This window comes from Rana temporaria, chromosome 4, assembly GCF_905171775.1.
Source record: "Rana temporaria chromosome 4, aRanTem1.1, whole genome shotgun sequence".
Classification (NCBI taxonomy): Eukaryota; Metazoa; Chordata; class Amphibia; order Anura; family Ranidae; genus Rana; species Rana temporaria.
In genome coordinates this window covers 59,990,076-60,007,817 of record NC_053492.1, presented here as the reverse complement: position 1 = coordinate 60,007,817, position 17,742 = coordinate 59,990,076, and the positions used below count along the sequence as shown (strand labels likewise).

At 43.1% G+C, this 17,742-nt stretch overlaps 1 protein-coding gene across 4 annotated transcripts in view; it reads left to right on the top strand.

Annotated features, from left to right (window-relative positions):
- The window catches only part of PLA2G7 (phospholipase A2 group VII), a 112,330-nt gene that overhangs the window by 39,519 nt on the left and 55,069 nt on the right, over window positions 1–17,742 (top strand). For 3 of the 4 annotated variants that reach the window (XM_040348464.1, XM_040348461.1, XM_040348463.1), the window contains exon 2: window positions 10,681–10,833. In XM_040348464.1, coding sequence (XP_040204398.1) covers window positions 10,735–10,833 — 99 coding nt within the window. In that variant the 5' untranslated portion in view covers window positions 10,681–10,734. Of the gene's footprint in view, window positions 1–506; window positions 611–10,680; window positions 10,834–17,742 lie in introns of those variants that run through there. The other variant, XM_040348462.1, reaches the window with a different exon arrangement.

Sequence of the window (17,742 nt, the reverse complement as noted above, 5' to 3'; positions counted from 1 at the left end):
TCTGTAACTCCACACAGTAATGGGAGGCTTTCTACCTGGTGTAGAGAAAGCCTCTTGAGGGGGCGAGCAGGAGTGTCAGGACACTCTACTTTTCAGATAGAGAAAAGAGCTGTGTGTTAGTGGGCGTCCTGACACTCCTGTTCGCCCCCTCCTCCGTCAAGAGGCTTTCTCCACACCAGGGAGAAAGCCTCACATTACTGTGTGGAGTTACAGACAGAAGAACAGGAAGTGAGGATTTCTCAGAAAAAATAAGGACATTTAAAAGCAAAATGGAAGGATGAGGTAAGTGAAGGAGGACTGCACTAAGGTAAAGGAAGCTATTTAGGAAAAACAAATTGTACCTTTACAGCCCCTTTAAACTTTCATCCGCCCTCCCTCATGTTTGGCAGCAGCAGTAGTAGTTGGCGTTTGACATTTCTTCTTTTTTTTGTAACAATGATAATGGTTCTAATCAATGATAACTGATACATGACTTTGTTTCTGTAGTACAAGGACTCATACTTGATCTCAGCACTCTCAGTGAGCATACGCTGGGTGAAGAGTGACTGGGATGCCTCCTGTCATAAGGTTTTCGAGACATTTGTTTGGTCTTAACCACTGTCTGCATTGGGTGAGAATGCTTTTTTCTTTTAACCTTTGTACTGTAGCATTAAAGGGTCTTTCACAACTCAATTCATTTTACATACTCCACTATTTACAAAAAATTAGAAGGTTATGCAATGCCTGTCTGATCTCATTCTGAAGTTGTGTAAAAAAAAAAATGTATGGTGAAAAATAAGCTTGTACATAAAGACATGGATGAGCATATTTGGGGTGGAGGAACTTGACTGGCCTGAACAGAGTTCTGACCTCAACCCAATAAATTAGAGCAGAGACTGCATACCAGGCTTTCTCTTTCACATCAGGTCCTTTTATTTATTTATTTTTCCACTGTGTTTTTATTCTTTGTATAATTATTTATAATTATGTTTCATTTGTATGTAGCATCGTGGCCCTGTGAGATAAGAAATGTAATTCTACTGTATGTCCTCACGTGTAGTAGAATGACAAAGCATGACTTGACTTGAATGGTCAAACATTCCCATAGACACACTCCTAAACCTTGTGGACAGCCTTCCCAGAAGAGTTGAAGATGTTATAGCTGCAAAGGGGGGCCAACTCAATATTGAACCCTACTGACTAAGACTGGGATGCCATTAAAGTTCATGTGTGTGTAAAGTAGGGCCGAAACAACTAATCGATTATGAAATTAATCGATTACAATTTTCATAATCGATTAATGGGCCAGTAACATAATGGTATTAAAACTACTAAAATTAGCCCTTTATAGTACAAAAAAGCAAATCGCTACTGTAAATATTACTTTCACTGTCCCACAGTAAAAAAAATGAACCCCTTACAGTAGCGATTATTTGCTCTTTTTGTACTTATTTTTGTTTTTTTTTAACCCCACTATGTTACTAAACCTCTCAGGCCTGGGTCACACCTCTGTTTATTGGTGCTTTTTTTTTTTGGTTCAATATACTTCAATGGAGAAGCTGCAGAAAAGCATGTACCGTATTTATCGGGGTATACCGCGCGCCGGCGTATAACGCGCACCCCAAACTTAGGAAGGTAGTTTAAGGAAAAAAAGTAGTTTAAGGGAAAAAAAAAACTTACATTTTTGTCCATCGGCGGCCTTGTCCGGCGTCCGTCTGCGGCCTTGCGCTGGGTCCGTCCAGCCTTGTGGGTGTCCGTCTGTGGCTTCCTTGCGCGGGGTCCGTCCAGGTGTCGTCTGCAGCTTCCTCGCGGGGTCTGTCCAGTCCATCCGCACCTTGCCCGGGGTTGCAGCGGTGTTTGTTTTTGAATTAGGCGCCGAGCTGAGAGGAGCTGGATTTCCTGTGTGTTCGGCTCCTCTCGCGTGGCTGCGGGCGGAGCCTAGTGTGGCCGAGCCTAGCCGAGTGCGCAGTACACTCGGCTCGGCTCTAGGCTGCGGCTCTCGGCTTGTCTCGGCTCCTCTCGCGTGGCTGCGGACGGAGAAGAGCGTGTCCGAGCATACCCGAGTGCGCAGTACACTCGGCTCGGCACTGTCTATTTCGGCGGCGCTCGGGAAGATCTGCATCGGCGTATATCACGCACCCACGATTTTCCCCTGATTTTAAGGGGGAAAAAAGTGTGCGGTATACGCCGATAAATACGGTAATGTGTTTTTGCGGCAATTTGTGTTTTGTAATCTGCCCAACAACAAATTGGCCTTTTTTTTAAGGCTATTATCCGATTAATCGAAACAATAATCGGCCAACTAATCGATTATGAAAATAATCGTTAGTTGCAGCCCTAGTGTAAAGGCAGGTGTCCCAATACTTTTGATAATATGGTGTATGTGAACAGACACAATAGAAAGCAATGTTCTTTAACATTTCACGGTTCAAGAATCCATGTTCTATAAGTGCTCAGACAAGGTGCCCCCACATAGATGTAAACTCACCCCTCAGAGTGGACCAACTATCTCTATTGTGGTCAGATACGCATGTGGGGTAGGCCCTGTGGATCTCTTTAAGACTGGAGTTTCCTGGGATAAGTGTTCCTCATATAGATAGATGTGACAGAAAAAACTTGTGGAATTAACTAAAATAGTTACTAAATAATACTAAAATAGATGGCTCCTAAACCTGTATTTACTGCCAAACACTGATGCAGTAGATACAAATATGGGGCTTGACTTATTGGATCTCCCCCTAGAGGGCTCACGGTCCTCTTTGGTTTTTAAACCCATTCAATGCCTGATGTCCCGGATTAAAGATATATAGGGTTATTAACATTTTGCATAGAGCACTTTATTTGGGACTTAGTTTCTGTGATTGTCTTGTATAATTAATTGGAGACGAATCTTATTATTTTTTTTGACTTTGTAATTGTAGCGTCCTTTTTAGGTTTCCATAACACAACATAATTTATGGTTATATACACTTGTAGCACAGAGCGTGTTTTTTTTTTGTATTTTATTTGTTTATTTATTTGCACAGCACATTTATTACTGCAGCTGCTAATCATTTGGTGTATCACTTATTTTTCAATATTTGGTTTCCTTTGGCGCTTAGGTATTTGGTTATTTTATTATTTAAAAAAAAAAAAAAAATCAGGTCGCCTATGCCTTTGATCCTCTTAAATACTGTAGCTGCTGACTTTTAATATTAGGACACTTACCGGTCCGGGGATCCAGAGATGTCCTCACCCGAGCCGATTCTTCAGTCTGTTTCTGGTGCAGGCGTCGGCATCGTACGCAAGGGAAACCACCGATTTCCTACTGTGCATCCGCGAGCTACACTGTGCTTTGTGAATGGTTCTAGAAGGCTGACGGGAAAGGAGGGGCTGAACTTTTGACTCAGATCACTGCGGCTCATCTGACCAGAAGTGGGAGCGGGTACCTGTCAAAACCAGGTACCCACTCCCCCCATAAAGTGGCAAATGTGGCAGTGGAGGGTGAGGAGGATGCCGACAAGAGGAACTTCACCTTTTGGGTGAAGTTTTGCTTTTAGAGGGAGGTGGAGGAAAGAAAAGCATTCTACATTCAATGAAAGGTCTGCTTTAAAGAGCCTCTGTTGCTTTTTATGAAACAGAAATGCCCTGCCTTCAAAATATAGCTTTCTGTAGAATCTTCTGCATCCAACACTCTTCCAGAAGTTTAGATGCCTGGTCCCGCTCTGTGGTTCTTTCCACAGGCCCATACCTCAAAGCTGTGTCAGGTAGTGACATATGGCCGGTGAATGGAACCATATGCCTCGTTTCCACTGAGCGGATCGGTTCGGTACGGTTCGCTATTTTGGGTGTTTCCATGATGAAAGTGTGCCGATAAACCGAACCGTACCGGACCATTCTGGGTCCTGCTTCAGATGTGGGGCCATAGGAAATGGAACGGTTCCATTAGGGCGGAGATACAATACATTCCACTGATTGGTGGACGTGCTAGGCATTTTTCTAAACCCTGAATCGTCCCTGACCGTCCGATTTGCAGTGGAAACGCTCACGAGAATAGACCGGTCCCATTCTAACCGCTCCATTCTTACTGACCCGAACCGTTCCGTGCAGTGGAAACAAGGCAATAGATTGCAGAGGAGGGACCAGGCATCTAGCACTCCCAGAGGTGTGACGGGTGCTGAAGATCGTACAGCAAACTAAACTTTGAAGGCAGGGCATTTCTGTTCCTTAAAACGGACCTTTCACTAAATTTAGAACTCGGTCCCCTTTCTTTCCTCCACCTCCATTTTAAATAATTGCATATCATTATTTTTTTTTTTTTTAGGAAATACCTTCTTTTTTTTTTTTTTTTTATTCCTCCTGATTTTGCGGTCTTCTTCCTCCACCCCCAGGCAAGGGTGATGTAGCCCGTTTTTTCACCCCCAGCGTATCGCACCCTAGAAGACTGTAGGGTTTTAGGTGGTAAACTCCTACGAGATCTCCCGACTCCGTGGCAACAAGTGATCTAAAAGTCACGGTGCCAGATCTCCGGTATTGTACTGTATGTATGGGATGTGGCGCAGCATCATCAGGGGGTCAGATGCAAGAAGCAGGAAGAGAGACTTGGCGCCTGATGACAAGGAAAACATAGATGGCAGAAAGGGACGTGCTGAGGAAAAGCGTGGTGAGGAAAGGACAATGCAGGATTCACTGGGCTCGTAAATCGTTTTTATCCTGGAAAAATGAGCATCAACAGTAACAGGCATATAGAGAACAATTTTCATGGGCAGGCGCAATGCTACTGGTAATATTAGTTGAATCCATAACACAATTAAAAAATAGCTGATGAATGCTCATTAATTATCACCTTCCGGGGCAGCCTTTCTCAACCTTTCTGCCACAGGGGAACCCTTGGAATAGTTATTATGCCTCAGGGAACCCGCACTAAAATTATTAGACCTGCATCTCATGGTACATTAGTGTGATCAGTAGGTTGTCAAGGGAATAAAGAATGGGATTTATTAAATAATTATAAAATGAAACAAATATTCATAATGGCAAAAAAAGAAACAGACAGTAAAAATGGTTGTACCCCATTACATTGGAGGTGATTGTAAAAGTAATCCCTTACAGTAGTTGCCAGCATAGGCAGGAGATCATCCCATTCAGACTCTCGTGGTCCCGCCATTTAGGAGCCTTTTCTACCCTCTGCCGTCACTTTGTAATCCTCACAGAGCTGACAGCGGAAGGCAGGACAGTTCTGGATGGAGGACAGGAGCTGCCCAAGGTTAACAAGCAGGTGATTGGCTGCTAGAATGAATGATGGTCCTAGCAACCAATTACTATCTTGCAACTCCCACCCTTGATCTAGATATGTTGTGCCTCTCTTCGATCTGTCTGTGTAAGGTAAGACAGCGAGGGGGCAAAGTTAAGACTAGTTTCATACTGGGGGGGGAGCTTTAGCGCTAAAGTGCTGCTAATTTTAGCGGCGCTTTAACGCTGTTATAGCGGCACTTTTTGGATGCTAGCGGGGCACTTCGGCAGCGGTGCCCATTGATTGGCAGAGGCGGTATAACCTTTGCTTTTTCTAAAGTCCTGCAAGCACACCGCCCCGTTGTGAAAAAGCACTCAGGCTCTCACAATGGGGCTGCAGGGTAGGTGCTTTACAGGTGATATTTTTTAGGATAAAAGCGCCTGTAAAAATTCCCCAGTGTGAAAGGGGTCTAAAGGGGTTGAGGACACTAGTGTAGAGGGCGGTTGAAAAGGAGCTGAGGACTGAAAGGAGCCTGAGGACTGTGATGTGAGAGGCTGGGGACAGTGATGTTAAGGGGGCTGAGGACTGTATTGTGAGGACTGACGACTAATGTGTGGGGGAACTGAGGACAGTAATGTGGGGGAATGATGTAAATAGGGGCAGAGGACAGTACTGTTGGGGGGGGGGGGGGTTGATGTCAAGGAAGTGTGAGAACACTACTGTGAAAGGGGGAGGGGGTGATGTAAAGGGGGAGCTGAGGACACTCATCAAGAGGGGATCTTGATGTGAAGGGGGAGGGGACTTTGATGTGCAGTGGGGACCGAGGACACTGATGTAAGAATGGGTTCAGATCTGTGCATTTGTATTAGATGCACATGTTGTGGGAAGGACAGCCCATTTTAGTGGGCTGCACTACCTGCAAGAAACACAGAGAAAGAAGTCCTTGACCCTTTTTTTTTTTAATCACGCCGCACCAAGCCACATGGTGCTCCAGCAACATACGGTTTGGCACAGGCAAAAATATGCCATAGGTACCAACATGATATTCAGACCTCTGCTGGAAGAATTTTTTACAGACCGGACCTCTGTGAATTTAAATTAAATACCCCAATCCTATGGGAACCACTGGAGGAACCCTAAGCTTCTAAGGAACCCTGGATGAGAGATTTTTCCAGGGAATAAATACGGATTCTTACTGGGTCTGTGACAGGAAATTTTATGAATATGTAAGGGCATCCATTGGGACCGTAGCCTGTGTAAAGTCAGTTTTCCATGATTTCCGTTATTTAACATAGAATGCAAAATAAGCTTGTAGTTCTAATTACATTAGGAAGACCTAGCCGCATATTTTTGTATAAATATTGTACATGCTGTGAGCTGGCTGTTTTGCTTTATTAGGAAGAACGCTTGTATTTCTCTATAGGCAGCTCGCTTTTCACTGTATAGCTGAACAATGGTGTTTGTTATTACTGCAAAGCAGAACTCTAGAAAAGAAAGGAATTTATTCACATAATCCTAAGGCAGCTTGAAAAAATATGCAGACAGGAACAGTTGACGTTTCCTTTGCCTATAAAAGTCCACATTGTATGACTCTTTGTTAAAGCCCTGAGCTATAAATGCACATAGGCAGGATACCATTTTCATACAGCTTGCAGGCTTAAAGCGGAGTTCCACCCAAAAGTAAAACTTCCGCTTTAAGCACTCCTTTCCCCCTTACATGCCACATTTGTCATGTCATTTTTTTTGGGGGGGCGTGGGGGCTTCATTAGGAGTAGGGCTTAATGTCCCACTTCCTCCTTCCGCCTATGGGCCGCCTAGTAGACTCCTCCTCTCCACCAAGGCGGCCCCTCCCTCTAGGCGATCTCCTGGGACATGTAACAGATCCCAGAAGATCCACTCCGAGAGCGCAGCGCGACTCGTGCCTGGAACTACGCTTTAATAGAGGAATACAGCCTAGTGTATAAAGTAAAAATATACTTTTTATTAACTTTTCCAATGTAAAAAAGTACAATAAAGCTGTGTTATCACAACAGCATCCCAAGTAATATGTGACGTATGAGTATTACATACAGAAACCTTCACAAGATATAAATAAGGGAAAAAGAAAGCAGATGCAAAATAAAATATACGCCGTCGTCTACGAGGAACTAAGATGGATCAAACAGTAAACAGGCAGTTATTCCAAGGACCCCATATGTTATTGGATTGTTTAGAGGAGCCTCTGATAGTGAAGGTGAGTTTATACTTGTGACCATGATGGCTGTGTATACAAGGACCAAGCCACAATGGTAAAGCTCCATCTCTAGGCCACAGAGGCGAGAGCATAGTGAAGATTCTCTGAGGTTACGTTTGATAAACAACGAGGTGTATAATATATTTGGTGATATTATTTAGGCTGAATGAGTCTGTCCTTAGAGGATATCACTGAGGTCATATACGTAGGATTCCCTAATCTGACGCTGATAATTGGGGTATCATCTCATCATCTCGTGCCATCTAAACCTAGCTTGAGGGGGAGGGACAACCTTCTATTGTAAATTCTTAATACAAATCTACTAAAATGTTTGAGTATTGGAAGCATTGGTATTTGCAGGGCTTTGCTTCTCAAACAATAGGTGCTGGAACTCAAACACGAACCCCCCCAAAACATCTGCCCCCACACACACCTCACAAACAGTAGGAGGGTCTTAAAGGGGCATTAAATATCAGGATTGCATTACAGACAGAGTGCAAAGTTAAGGAGGGATGCACACCGAGTGCAGAGCTGTCACTTGTAAAAACAGAAACCAGACTTCTGTGTTTACAAGTGATTGTGGTGAGCAGGCACCAAAGGGTCTGAGCCAAAGGTGGTGGAACTGAGTTCCACCAAGTTCCCCCTGAAAAAAAGCCCTGGGTATTTGATTGGCTTTTTTTGCTGTACAGCCTGTCCTTGAGACCAGCGGTCTGTGAGCTGAGCTTTATGTAGACAAGTCACATGGGTAAGAAGTGAGGCAACAGACAGAAATAAAGATCTGACAGTATTTTTTAACTCTGCTCCACTCTGTTCAGATCTGAAAATGAAACAAATTTTACTGGAGCCTTTAAACACGTTTTACCATGTAGGGCCAAGGCTCTTTGGACCCTGCTTCTCCAAGAGAACACAGGAGGGCACTTAGTTCTGCAGTCCTGTGACCCCGTTTTGCAGCCAACTGTGGACTTTAGCCTGCTGTCGGCTGATGTTACCAAGCTCTGGAGAGATCCTAACTTTAATGCTTATATTTTACTGCTATATATTGTGCCACATGGCAAATACCGATTCTGCAAGAAAACTTACTGTGAAGACAGGACATGGCTACTTAGGCTTGTGGCTGTCAAGTGAGACCAAAGCTTTATAACACAACACGAATGGGCAACAGGGGGTAAATAACATAATGGAGCCCACAATGATTGCATAGCCACTGACACTCTGCTGAATGGAGGACCGTCTACATCATTAGTGTCCAACCTGTGGCCCTCAAGCTGTTATGGAACTCCCATCATGCCTTTGGGAGTTCTGCTTGCAAATGTTAGCCTTGCAATGCCTCATGGGACTTGTAGTTCCACAACAGCTGGAGGGTCGAAGGTTAGACACCCATGGTCTAGATAGAAGATGGTCCGGCTGCTCCTACCACTCTACGCCCTGGACCAGAGGTTTGTCTCTCAGTAGGTCAATAGCTAGAACCAAAGCTTGACATATGTCTTGGGGGACAAGTTACATACTATGGACCACAGCCCTCCATGCTAAGCTATACATTACATACTTTAGTCTTGTGATCTCTTTTCACTGTATGTTACATATGCCAGATGACCCCATGTTATACTGTATGTTACATATGCCAGATGACCCCATGTTATACTGTATGTTACATATGCCAGCTGACCCCATGTTATACTGTATGTTACATATGCCAGATGACCCCATGTTATACTGTATGTTACATATGCCAGCTGACCCCATGTTATACTGTATGTTACATATGCCAGATGACCCCATGTTATACTGTATGTTACATATGCCAGCTGACCCCATGTTATACTGTATGTTACATATGCCAGATGACCCCATGTTATACTGTATGTTACATATGCCAGATGACCCCATGTTATACTGTATGTTACATATGCCAGATGACCCCATGTTATACTGTATAACTCTGAATGAGCGCCGTCGTATGTATGTGCCTGATTCATAGAATCAGTTACGCATTAACTCTGCCAAGATACGAGCGGCGTAAGTCTCCTACGCCGTCGTATCTTGGGTGCATATTTACGCTGGCCGCTAGGTGGCGCTTTCGTTGATTTCCGCATCGAATATGCAAATGAGCTAGATACGCCGATTCACGAACGTACATGCGCCCCTCGCATTTAGTTACACCGTTTACGTAAGACATACGCCGGCGTAAAGATAAAGCAGGTATCTAGGTGGCGCAGCCCATGCAAAGTATGGACGTCTGAACAAACGTATATTTTTACGTCGTTTGCGTAAGTCGTACTTGAATAGGGCTGTGTGTAAGTTACGTTTTCTGGATTTTGACTGGATGTTAGTGATCATAGCAGAATTTAGTGTAAGGAATACACAGGAAAAAATGCATGTTGACAAGGAGAGTGTAGAGGAGGGCGGGGAGTCTACTGACATCACGACTCCACCCACCGAGCTCCAGACAACAGACCCAACCACAGAATCTGCAGTTTTTCAGTTTTCAGAACAGACAGAGGGGAGACATTTGACAGGTAAGGATACATGCAGGAGGATGAGAGTGGGTTTACATCCACTTTAACTTTCATGGGGGGTAATGGATTTTCATAAATTTTTTCATAGCTAGTAATTTCAATAATGTTTTTTTTTTATGTTTAAAGTGGTTGGACTTTATTTGTTCTTCATGCATTCTATGCAGTTAGGAAAAAGGGTTCTGTGTGCAGCTCCCCTCGCAGCCCACCCCCTAATATTTACCAGAGCCCGATCGCAATCCAACGATGTGCACAAGTGCAGCTGCTCTCCCGGGTCATCTGCTTCCTCATTGACTGAGAGACAGTAGTAAGTGCCAATGTCAATCACAGCCAGAGAGGAGGGAGCGGGCAGGGCCAAGCCCCGTCTTGTGTGTCTTATGGACAAGCATGCACAAGTACCCCCCTAGCAGGCAGCTCGCTCGCCATCCCCCATTTAATGGAGACAAAGGCAGACATATTTCAACTCCAGCCTGGGTGGAAACTATGGCTCCTTCCATAGATGCAGTGGAGGAGTAAGTGTAGTTACCCCCCGGGATAGGAAGTGTTATTCATGGGGTTACCAGGTGAAATAAAGGAAGATGTATGGTTGAAAAAATAAAACGAATGCAGCCACCACATCTAAGGACTGATAAACTGAAATATATTACATTTTTTTTTTGGGGGGTTTAGATACCCTTTAAGCTAAAATGTTTTCACTTGTCTATCTCTGCAGACATATTCATGTGTCTCTTGTTTTGTTGCAGGCTCTGAAGAGCTTTCCCGTCAGACACTTGGAAGACTCCAGAGCAGTAGTGAGGATGGGAAGTAACAGTAGTGTCCATTTCTGCGGGATACCAAAGGGGAAGGGACCCCATGCAGTGGGCTGTACGGACCTGATGAGTGATCACACCATTCAGGTATTTAACATTGTTATGAATATTTCTTTCTAAATGGTTAAAGACAAAAATCAGCCTGTAATAGTGTTGTATCCTCTGTGTTGGGAGAGACACAAGACTCTGGTCTGGAACAATGGATGTTTATTTCAGGTCATCTGTACACTGCAACATGCATCTCGGGACAGTACATCTTATCTGCTTCCTACATGTGCTCTCCAAGATGGCTACTATGCCCCTTGTCATCACTGCTGGGTGGAGCCAGCCTTAAAGTGCCAGTACATGTGGAACCCTTCAGGTATAACAAATAGTATAAACCTGTAAATATGGGAATGTTTGGGATCTATAAGGCCTCGTACACACGACAGAGTTTCTCGGCAGAATTCACCGAGAAACTCGGTCAAAACTCGGATTCTGCCGAGAAACTCTGTCGTCTGTACACTTTTGGCTCGATGGAGCCGCCGAGGAGCTCGTCGAGAAAATAGAGAACATGTTCTCTATTTTCTCGTTGTTCAATGGGAGAAGGCGAAAGATTAAATTACAATACTTGCGCTGTAAGGTGTGGGACAGGGAGTATGTAATGGACAGTAATAATTTGTGAGTGACTGGTGAAAATATTATTAGTGAAAACAATATTATAAAACATATAACAGTGAAACCAATACAAGGACAGTCCTTGATGAGCAGGTCTACACTCCAGGAAGGTCCGGATCCAGTGCAGTTCTGCCGTGCAGTAATGTGCTCCAAACGGAGATAAATCCTAATCTCCAGTGTAAAAATAAAATTAAAAATAAAAATAAAAATGCAATCAAAAAGTAAATAAAGATACGAAAAATACACGGAAAACAGTCCTGAAGGAAGTATATATATGAGACCCTTAGATCCGTAATATAGGTGGGAATAGGATAGTTGAGCCAACACCAAAGTTATATGTAAACACCTTTGGTGAACCCAGCTGCTCACCTCGAGTTAGCCACAATATGTCCAGGTTAAAATGGTCTAGATGGTTACAATCCACAAATAACACATGTAAGTCTCCATCCGATGTTTAACATGAAAAAACAGAGTAAAAAAGACAAAAGAAAGGCTGATGGTGAAATACCGTCACAAAAAAGATATTAGCAAATGGGATCTTGACGAATGGAAATGCACTCACATGTGAGTGAGAGATCTCAGACTCATATCCACGAGTACCGCACTCGTCGGTCCCTCTATCTTTCCTCTGCTTTTTTTCCCCCTAATTCTCAGGGTTCAGATGCTGGCTGTTTAGATCTCCCCGGGGTTTCTCAATGTGTAACACTGTCTCAGCTGATGTGGGCTTGTAGTAACTCCTATCCCTCTCTCATTAGCTCAGATGCAGCGCTCAGATGGCGTTTGCAATGTGAAAAGGGGTGAGAGAAAACATACCCATAGTATAGCCCAGTCAGCAATATAAACCGAGTTTATTAAAAGCAACAGTTAAAACTCACATAACAATGCGGGAACTCAGCAACAATCCTTACGAGCGGCGAACTCGTATGTCCGTTCGTCAGATGTTTGTGGTGTGTCCTGCCTACCAATCCCGACGCGTATCGTCACAGTCACGTGACTTCATCAGGGGATGATGTAGGGGACACATGGACAGACATTTATAGTCTGTGTTAATGAGCACCCGGCGGCCATTTTGTCGGAGCTCATAGAGAATGACTACGCTGCCTGTGTTCTAATCGCGCCATGCTGTGTAGTGCAAGCCGCGCTCGTGGACAAATCAGAGAACAGGGGTACAGATCGCACAGATGGCGTCTCATGCGATCGGATCAGCAATGGGATGTCACGATGGACAAACCAATATAAGGACATAAAAGCACAGAGGAGGGTCTGAGGCTATAAAAGCGACATATCCTGATACTATGTGGAGCCATGATAAAAACAGTCAAAATTATTAAAAAATATATATATGTATATGGCCCGAGTCTATATTATATTTATATACAGAAAAAATTATATAAGGGGATATTGGAGCTAATTAGAAGGGAAAAGGTGGTGGGTAAAGCAAAGGGAGGGGCGGAAGGGAATAGGGATATGGAGAATGTCTCCCTAGGTGAAACATCTTCAAAAATCCATATGTGCCAGATAGCCAGTTTAGAGAGAAGTGACCAAAATAATGTCAAGTATAAATATACTCAGACATGAGGGTATGTCAAGGGGTGTCGGACATAACGATGTGTGATATAAGATATGTATTCATGTAGCACTCATGCTGCATGGATACGGGTGATACAGTGACAGTGACTGCATATGCAGTCAGCAACTAAGCTCACAGCGGGGGGCCTAACTAGGGGGACCTGGTGGCGTGATAAGGAAGTGAAAAGAGATAGGGCATGTGGAATATATGTGCCAGTGGGTAAGTGGCCATACATATAAATGATGAAGTAACATTTACTGGTTGTATGGTAATGGTAGCTCTGTTACATAGGCCAATATATAAACAAATACTGTAATATAATTTTTAAAATTAAATTAAAAATTAAAAATTAGTTTGGAAGACGTGGAAGCTATAAGGGGGACATCCTCAGATGCCAGAAAAAACAAGACCGTATCGAAAAAGATGGGGCATGATGTACCACAACATATGACGTACAGCCAAATATCATCTATAACATATATAGTAAGAGAGACCATCTACAAAGTAAAACTAAAAGTTACTGAGAAAACAATTGAGGTCAAATTCTATATTTAAACCTTTGGGTGCAAAAGTGTCCATGGAGAATATGTACTTCGACTCTATTTGACTCAGTGTTCTGACTTTATGGCCGCCACGCCAAGGTCGGGAGTAGGGCACTATCCCCCAAAACCTTAAGTGTGTAGGATCTTTCTGATGTACTTCGGCGAAATGGCGGGATACACTGTGTTTTGGGAAGCCGCTTTCGATATTTTTAACGTGCTCTTTAATGCGGACTCTCAAGAGCCTTTTGGTGCGCCCAATGTATTGGAGGCCACAGCTGCACTCCAAACAATAGACTGCACCCTCAGTGTGGCACCCAATGAATTCTTTGACCTCATATTGACTCCCATTACTATTGGACTGAAACTTGGTTACTTTTAGGTTGGGTATACGGGTATGAGTGCATGAATAGCATCTCTTACAGGGATAAAACCCTTTTCCCGTAAAAAAGGAGAATGCTTTTTTCGGGGGGTCAATCACATTTTTGACCAGTTGGTCGCGCAAAGTAGGCGCACGTGTGTATATAAACCTTGGTTTATTGGGCAATATCTCCTTTAGACCCGAATCTGATTTTAGAATATGCCAGTGGCGTAGAATGATTTTCTCTATTTTTTTATGCTGTACATTAAACTCTAAAATAATGGGAACCTGGTCTTTCCTGCTAGCAGGCCTACGGGTTTCTAGAAGTTGACTTCTTTGTAACTCAGTTACTTCTCTTATTTTGTCTTGGATAAATGTTCCTTCATATCCCTTCTCTATAAACCTATCGCCTATTTTGTTGGCCTGAGTCTGAAATTCCTCAATGGTCGTGCAGTTCCGCCTTAGCCGTACCAGCTGCCCTTTGGGTATGTTAAACAGCCAATTCTTGTGGTGGCAGCTGGTGATGGGGAGGTAGCTATTACGGTCAACGTTTTTAAAAAATGTTCTCGTGCTGAACATATTGTTCGTCCGGCTGATTTCCAAGTCTAAGAATGGTATCACTTTCTCTTCGATTTGCCAAGTCAGAACGATATTAACATAGTTGTCGTTTAGTTTTTCAAAAAACGATATAAGCGACTGGCAATCGCCTTTCCATAGAACAAAAATATCGTCTATGTACCTCTTGTACAATAGAAGATCTGATGGGGGATCTTGAAAGACGACCTCTTCTTCCCATTTGGACATGAAGAGTCCTGCTACGCTAGGTGCGAACTTGGCCCCCATAGCAACCCCAGTTCGTTGTGAGTAATACTTGTTCCCGTACCAAAAGTGACTGTGTTTCAGACAGAAGTCCAGACACTTAACCAGATATTTCCTCTGGAGGCATGGGAGCTTAGTGTATTTACGGAGGCCCCACTTTGTAGCATCACATGCCAGATGGTGGGGAATGATCGTATACAAAGAGGATACGTCTGCTGTTGCCATCAAAAGTGGACCATTAATATCTGTACCATCCAGGAGTTTCAGCATCTCTTTTGTATCTTTCAGATACGCACGGGTTTTCTGCACGGCCGATTGCAGATATCGATCTATATATTGGCCAAGTCTGGCAGTAATAGATTCAATCCCGTTCACTATCGGGCGGAAAGGTGGGGTTAGTGGATCCTTGTGTATTTTAGGCAGTGCGTAAATAATAGGCGTCCTACAGGCTTCTGGGACAAGATATTTCGCCTCCCTTTTATCTAGGATATTTTTCCTAATGCCTAGTTGGACTACCTGTTCTAGATCCTTTTTCCATTTATGGATGGGATTTTTAGATAGTACACTATATGTATCAGAATCCTCTAATAGTTTCATCATTCCAGTATGATATTGTTCAGTTGTTTGGATGACGATCCCTCCTCCCTTATCCGAAGGTCTTATTACGAGATTTTTTCTTTTTGTGAGTCTACTAATGCCAGTTTTTATGGAAATAGGTTCTTCCACTTTTTTGAGATTCAGGTTCTTGATTTCTTCAGTTACCATTTGTTTAAAAACCTCAATATGTTTCCCATCTTTTAATTTGGGGTTAAAGGTAGACCTATTCCTCAGATGACTATGCACCACTTGTTGATTATCGCAGGTCTGGGTCACAAAGGGTTTCTCTAACATATACTTTTTAATATTTAGTTTGCGAACATATTTTTGTATGCCGATATAAGTTTGGAATTTATCCAAATTCCTCACTGGTGCATACTTCAAACCTTTGTCCAGTACTGCAATTTCTTCAGCTGTGAGTGGTGTGTCAGTGAGGTTGAAGATCCCTTCCCCTATTAATCTCTTCTTCTGTTTTCTCTTCCCTGCTCTGCAGCCTCTTTTCTTGTGGGACTTTTTTGTTTCGATTCTTCCTGTCTCCTTGGAGGATGATATACTGTTCCTCGATCTAAAAAAGCCGATGGATAATTATATCCTTGTTCTTGACGAAGATCTAAATCTCGTCTTCCATCTCTATGGGTATCACGCAAATCCCTCAAGGGGGCATAGTAGTTGTTAGTATGTAACGGACTTCTTTCCCTAGGCCTCATTTGGGGTGGTGGTTCGTGCCTATGATTTGGAGTCCTCCTATATGGCTGATCTCCATAATGGTAATCTCCTCTGTGTTCTCTGTTGTTATAGTATCCACTGGGATACACAGGACTTCTAGTATGGTAGTAGGGTACATCAGATGGTTCTCTGTCGTCCCTTACTCCTGGGTTTGTTTTATTCCAATTGTTATATGGTTTTTTGTTTTTATTTTTTCTTTTGGGTTTTTTCCAGCCTTGTTGTGGTGTATATCCATTCGGTTGTGGTTGCCTCCAAGGGGTACGAGGGGAGATATTTCTTGGGTATCCATTCCTTTCGTCACCATATTGGTGTCTAGGGTAGTCATCCCTTGATCTTTCTTCTCTCCTATCTCTATGGTCTATTCCCAAAAGTGGTGGAATAGGATTCATCTGTGGCCTTATTTGAGGTGGAACTCCCCTTTCTGGTGTGGAAAAGGTGGAACTAGGATCCGTGGGTTCCAGTGGTTTAGCCTTATTTTGCCACTTGAAGACTACATCGTTTTTGTAATCAGTGATGTCTCTGGTGTATTTTTTACTTTTTCTCAGTTTGACTTCCGTGTCCTTAGTCACTAGGTCTTTGTTTAATTGGGTGGTTAGTCGTGTAAATTCTGCCGTATCTTTATGTGTATCTAATTGTGTTTTCAAAGTGGCTAGTGTAGCGTCTATCTTGCGAAGCTTCTTTTGCTTCCTCTTCAATAAAAGATGTAGAAGCTCCATCCCTTTAAGGTTGAAAAACCTAAACCATTCGTCAATTGACTCCTGGTCACATAGACCATCATTGGGGGGTACATCCCACCTGAGACGTCTCGGCACAATGTTGGCTTTAATGTACCGGTCAAAGGTGGTGATGTCCCACCAGGTATTGATCTTCTTTTCCAGACCATGTCCCAACTTGCGTATCAAGTGTTGGACATTGCTGGGGTCTTTGGGGGGGGGGTCTTCATCGTTGAACACAAGGTCTAAATCGACTTCTCGCTGTTCAACAAAGGTGAAGAGATCCATGACTGCTGCTGGAGTGATAAAACAAGGTGAGTAAAATATAAATAGGGTAAACTCCTGCGCTGTCTGAAAAGTGAAGGGAAAGGACAAACTAAAAATACTGCTGCAAATATAAAAGTCTACCTCGATAGACTGAAGTGAAGCAGAAAGATTAAATTACAATACTTGCGCTGTAAGGTGTGGGACAGGGAGTATGTAATGGACAGTAATAATTTGTGAGTGACTGGTGAAAATATTATTAGTGAAAACAATATTATAAAACATATAACAGTGAAACCAATACAAGGACAGTCCTTGATGAGCAGGTCTACACTCCAGGAAGGTCCGGATCCAGTGCAGTTCTGCCGTGCAGTAATGTGCTCCAAACGGAGATAAATCCTAATCTCCAGTGTAAAAATAAAATTAAAAATAAAAATAAAAATGCAATCAAAAAGTAAATAAAGATACGAAAAATACACGGAAAACAGTCCTGAAGGAAGTATATATATGAGACCCTTAGATCCGTAATATAGGTGGGAATAGGATAGTTGAGCCAACACCAAAGTTATATGTAAACACCTTTGGTGAACCCAGCTGCTCACCTCGAGTTAGCCACAATATGTCCAGGTTAAAATGGTCTAGATGGTTACAATCCACAAATAACACATGTAAGTCTCCATCCGATGTTTAACATGAAAAAACAGAGTAAAAAAGACAAAAGAAAGGCTGATGGTGAAATACCGTCACAAA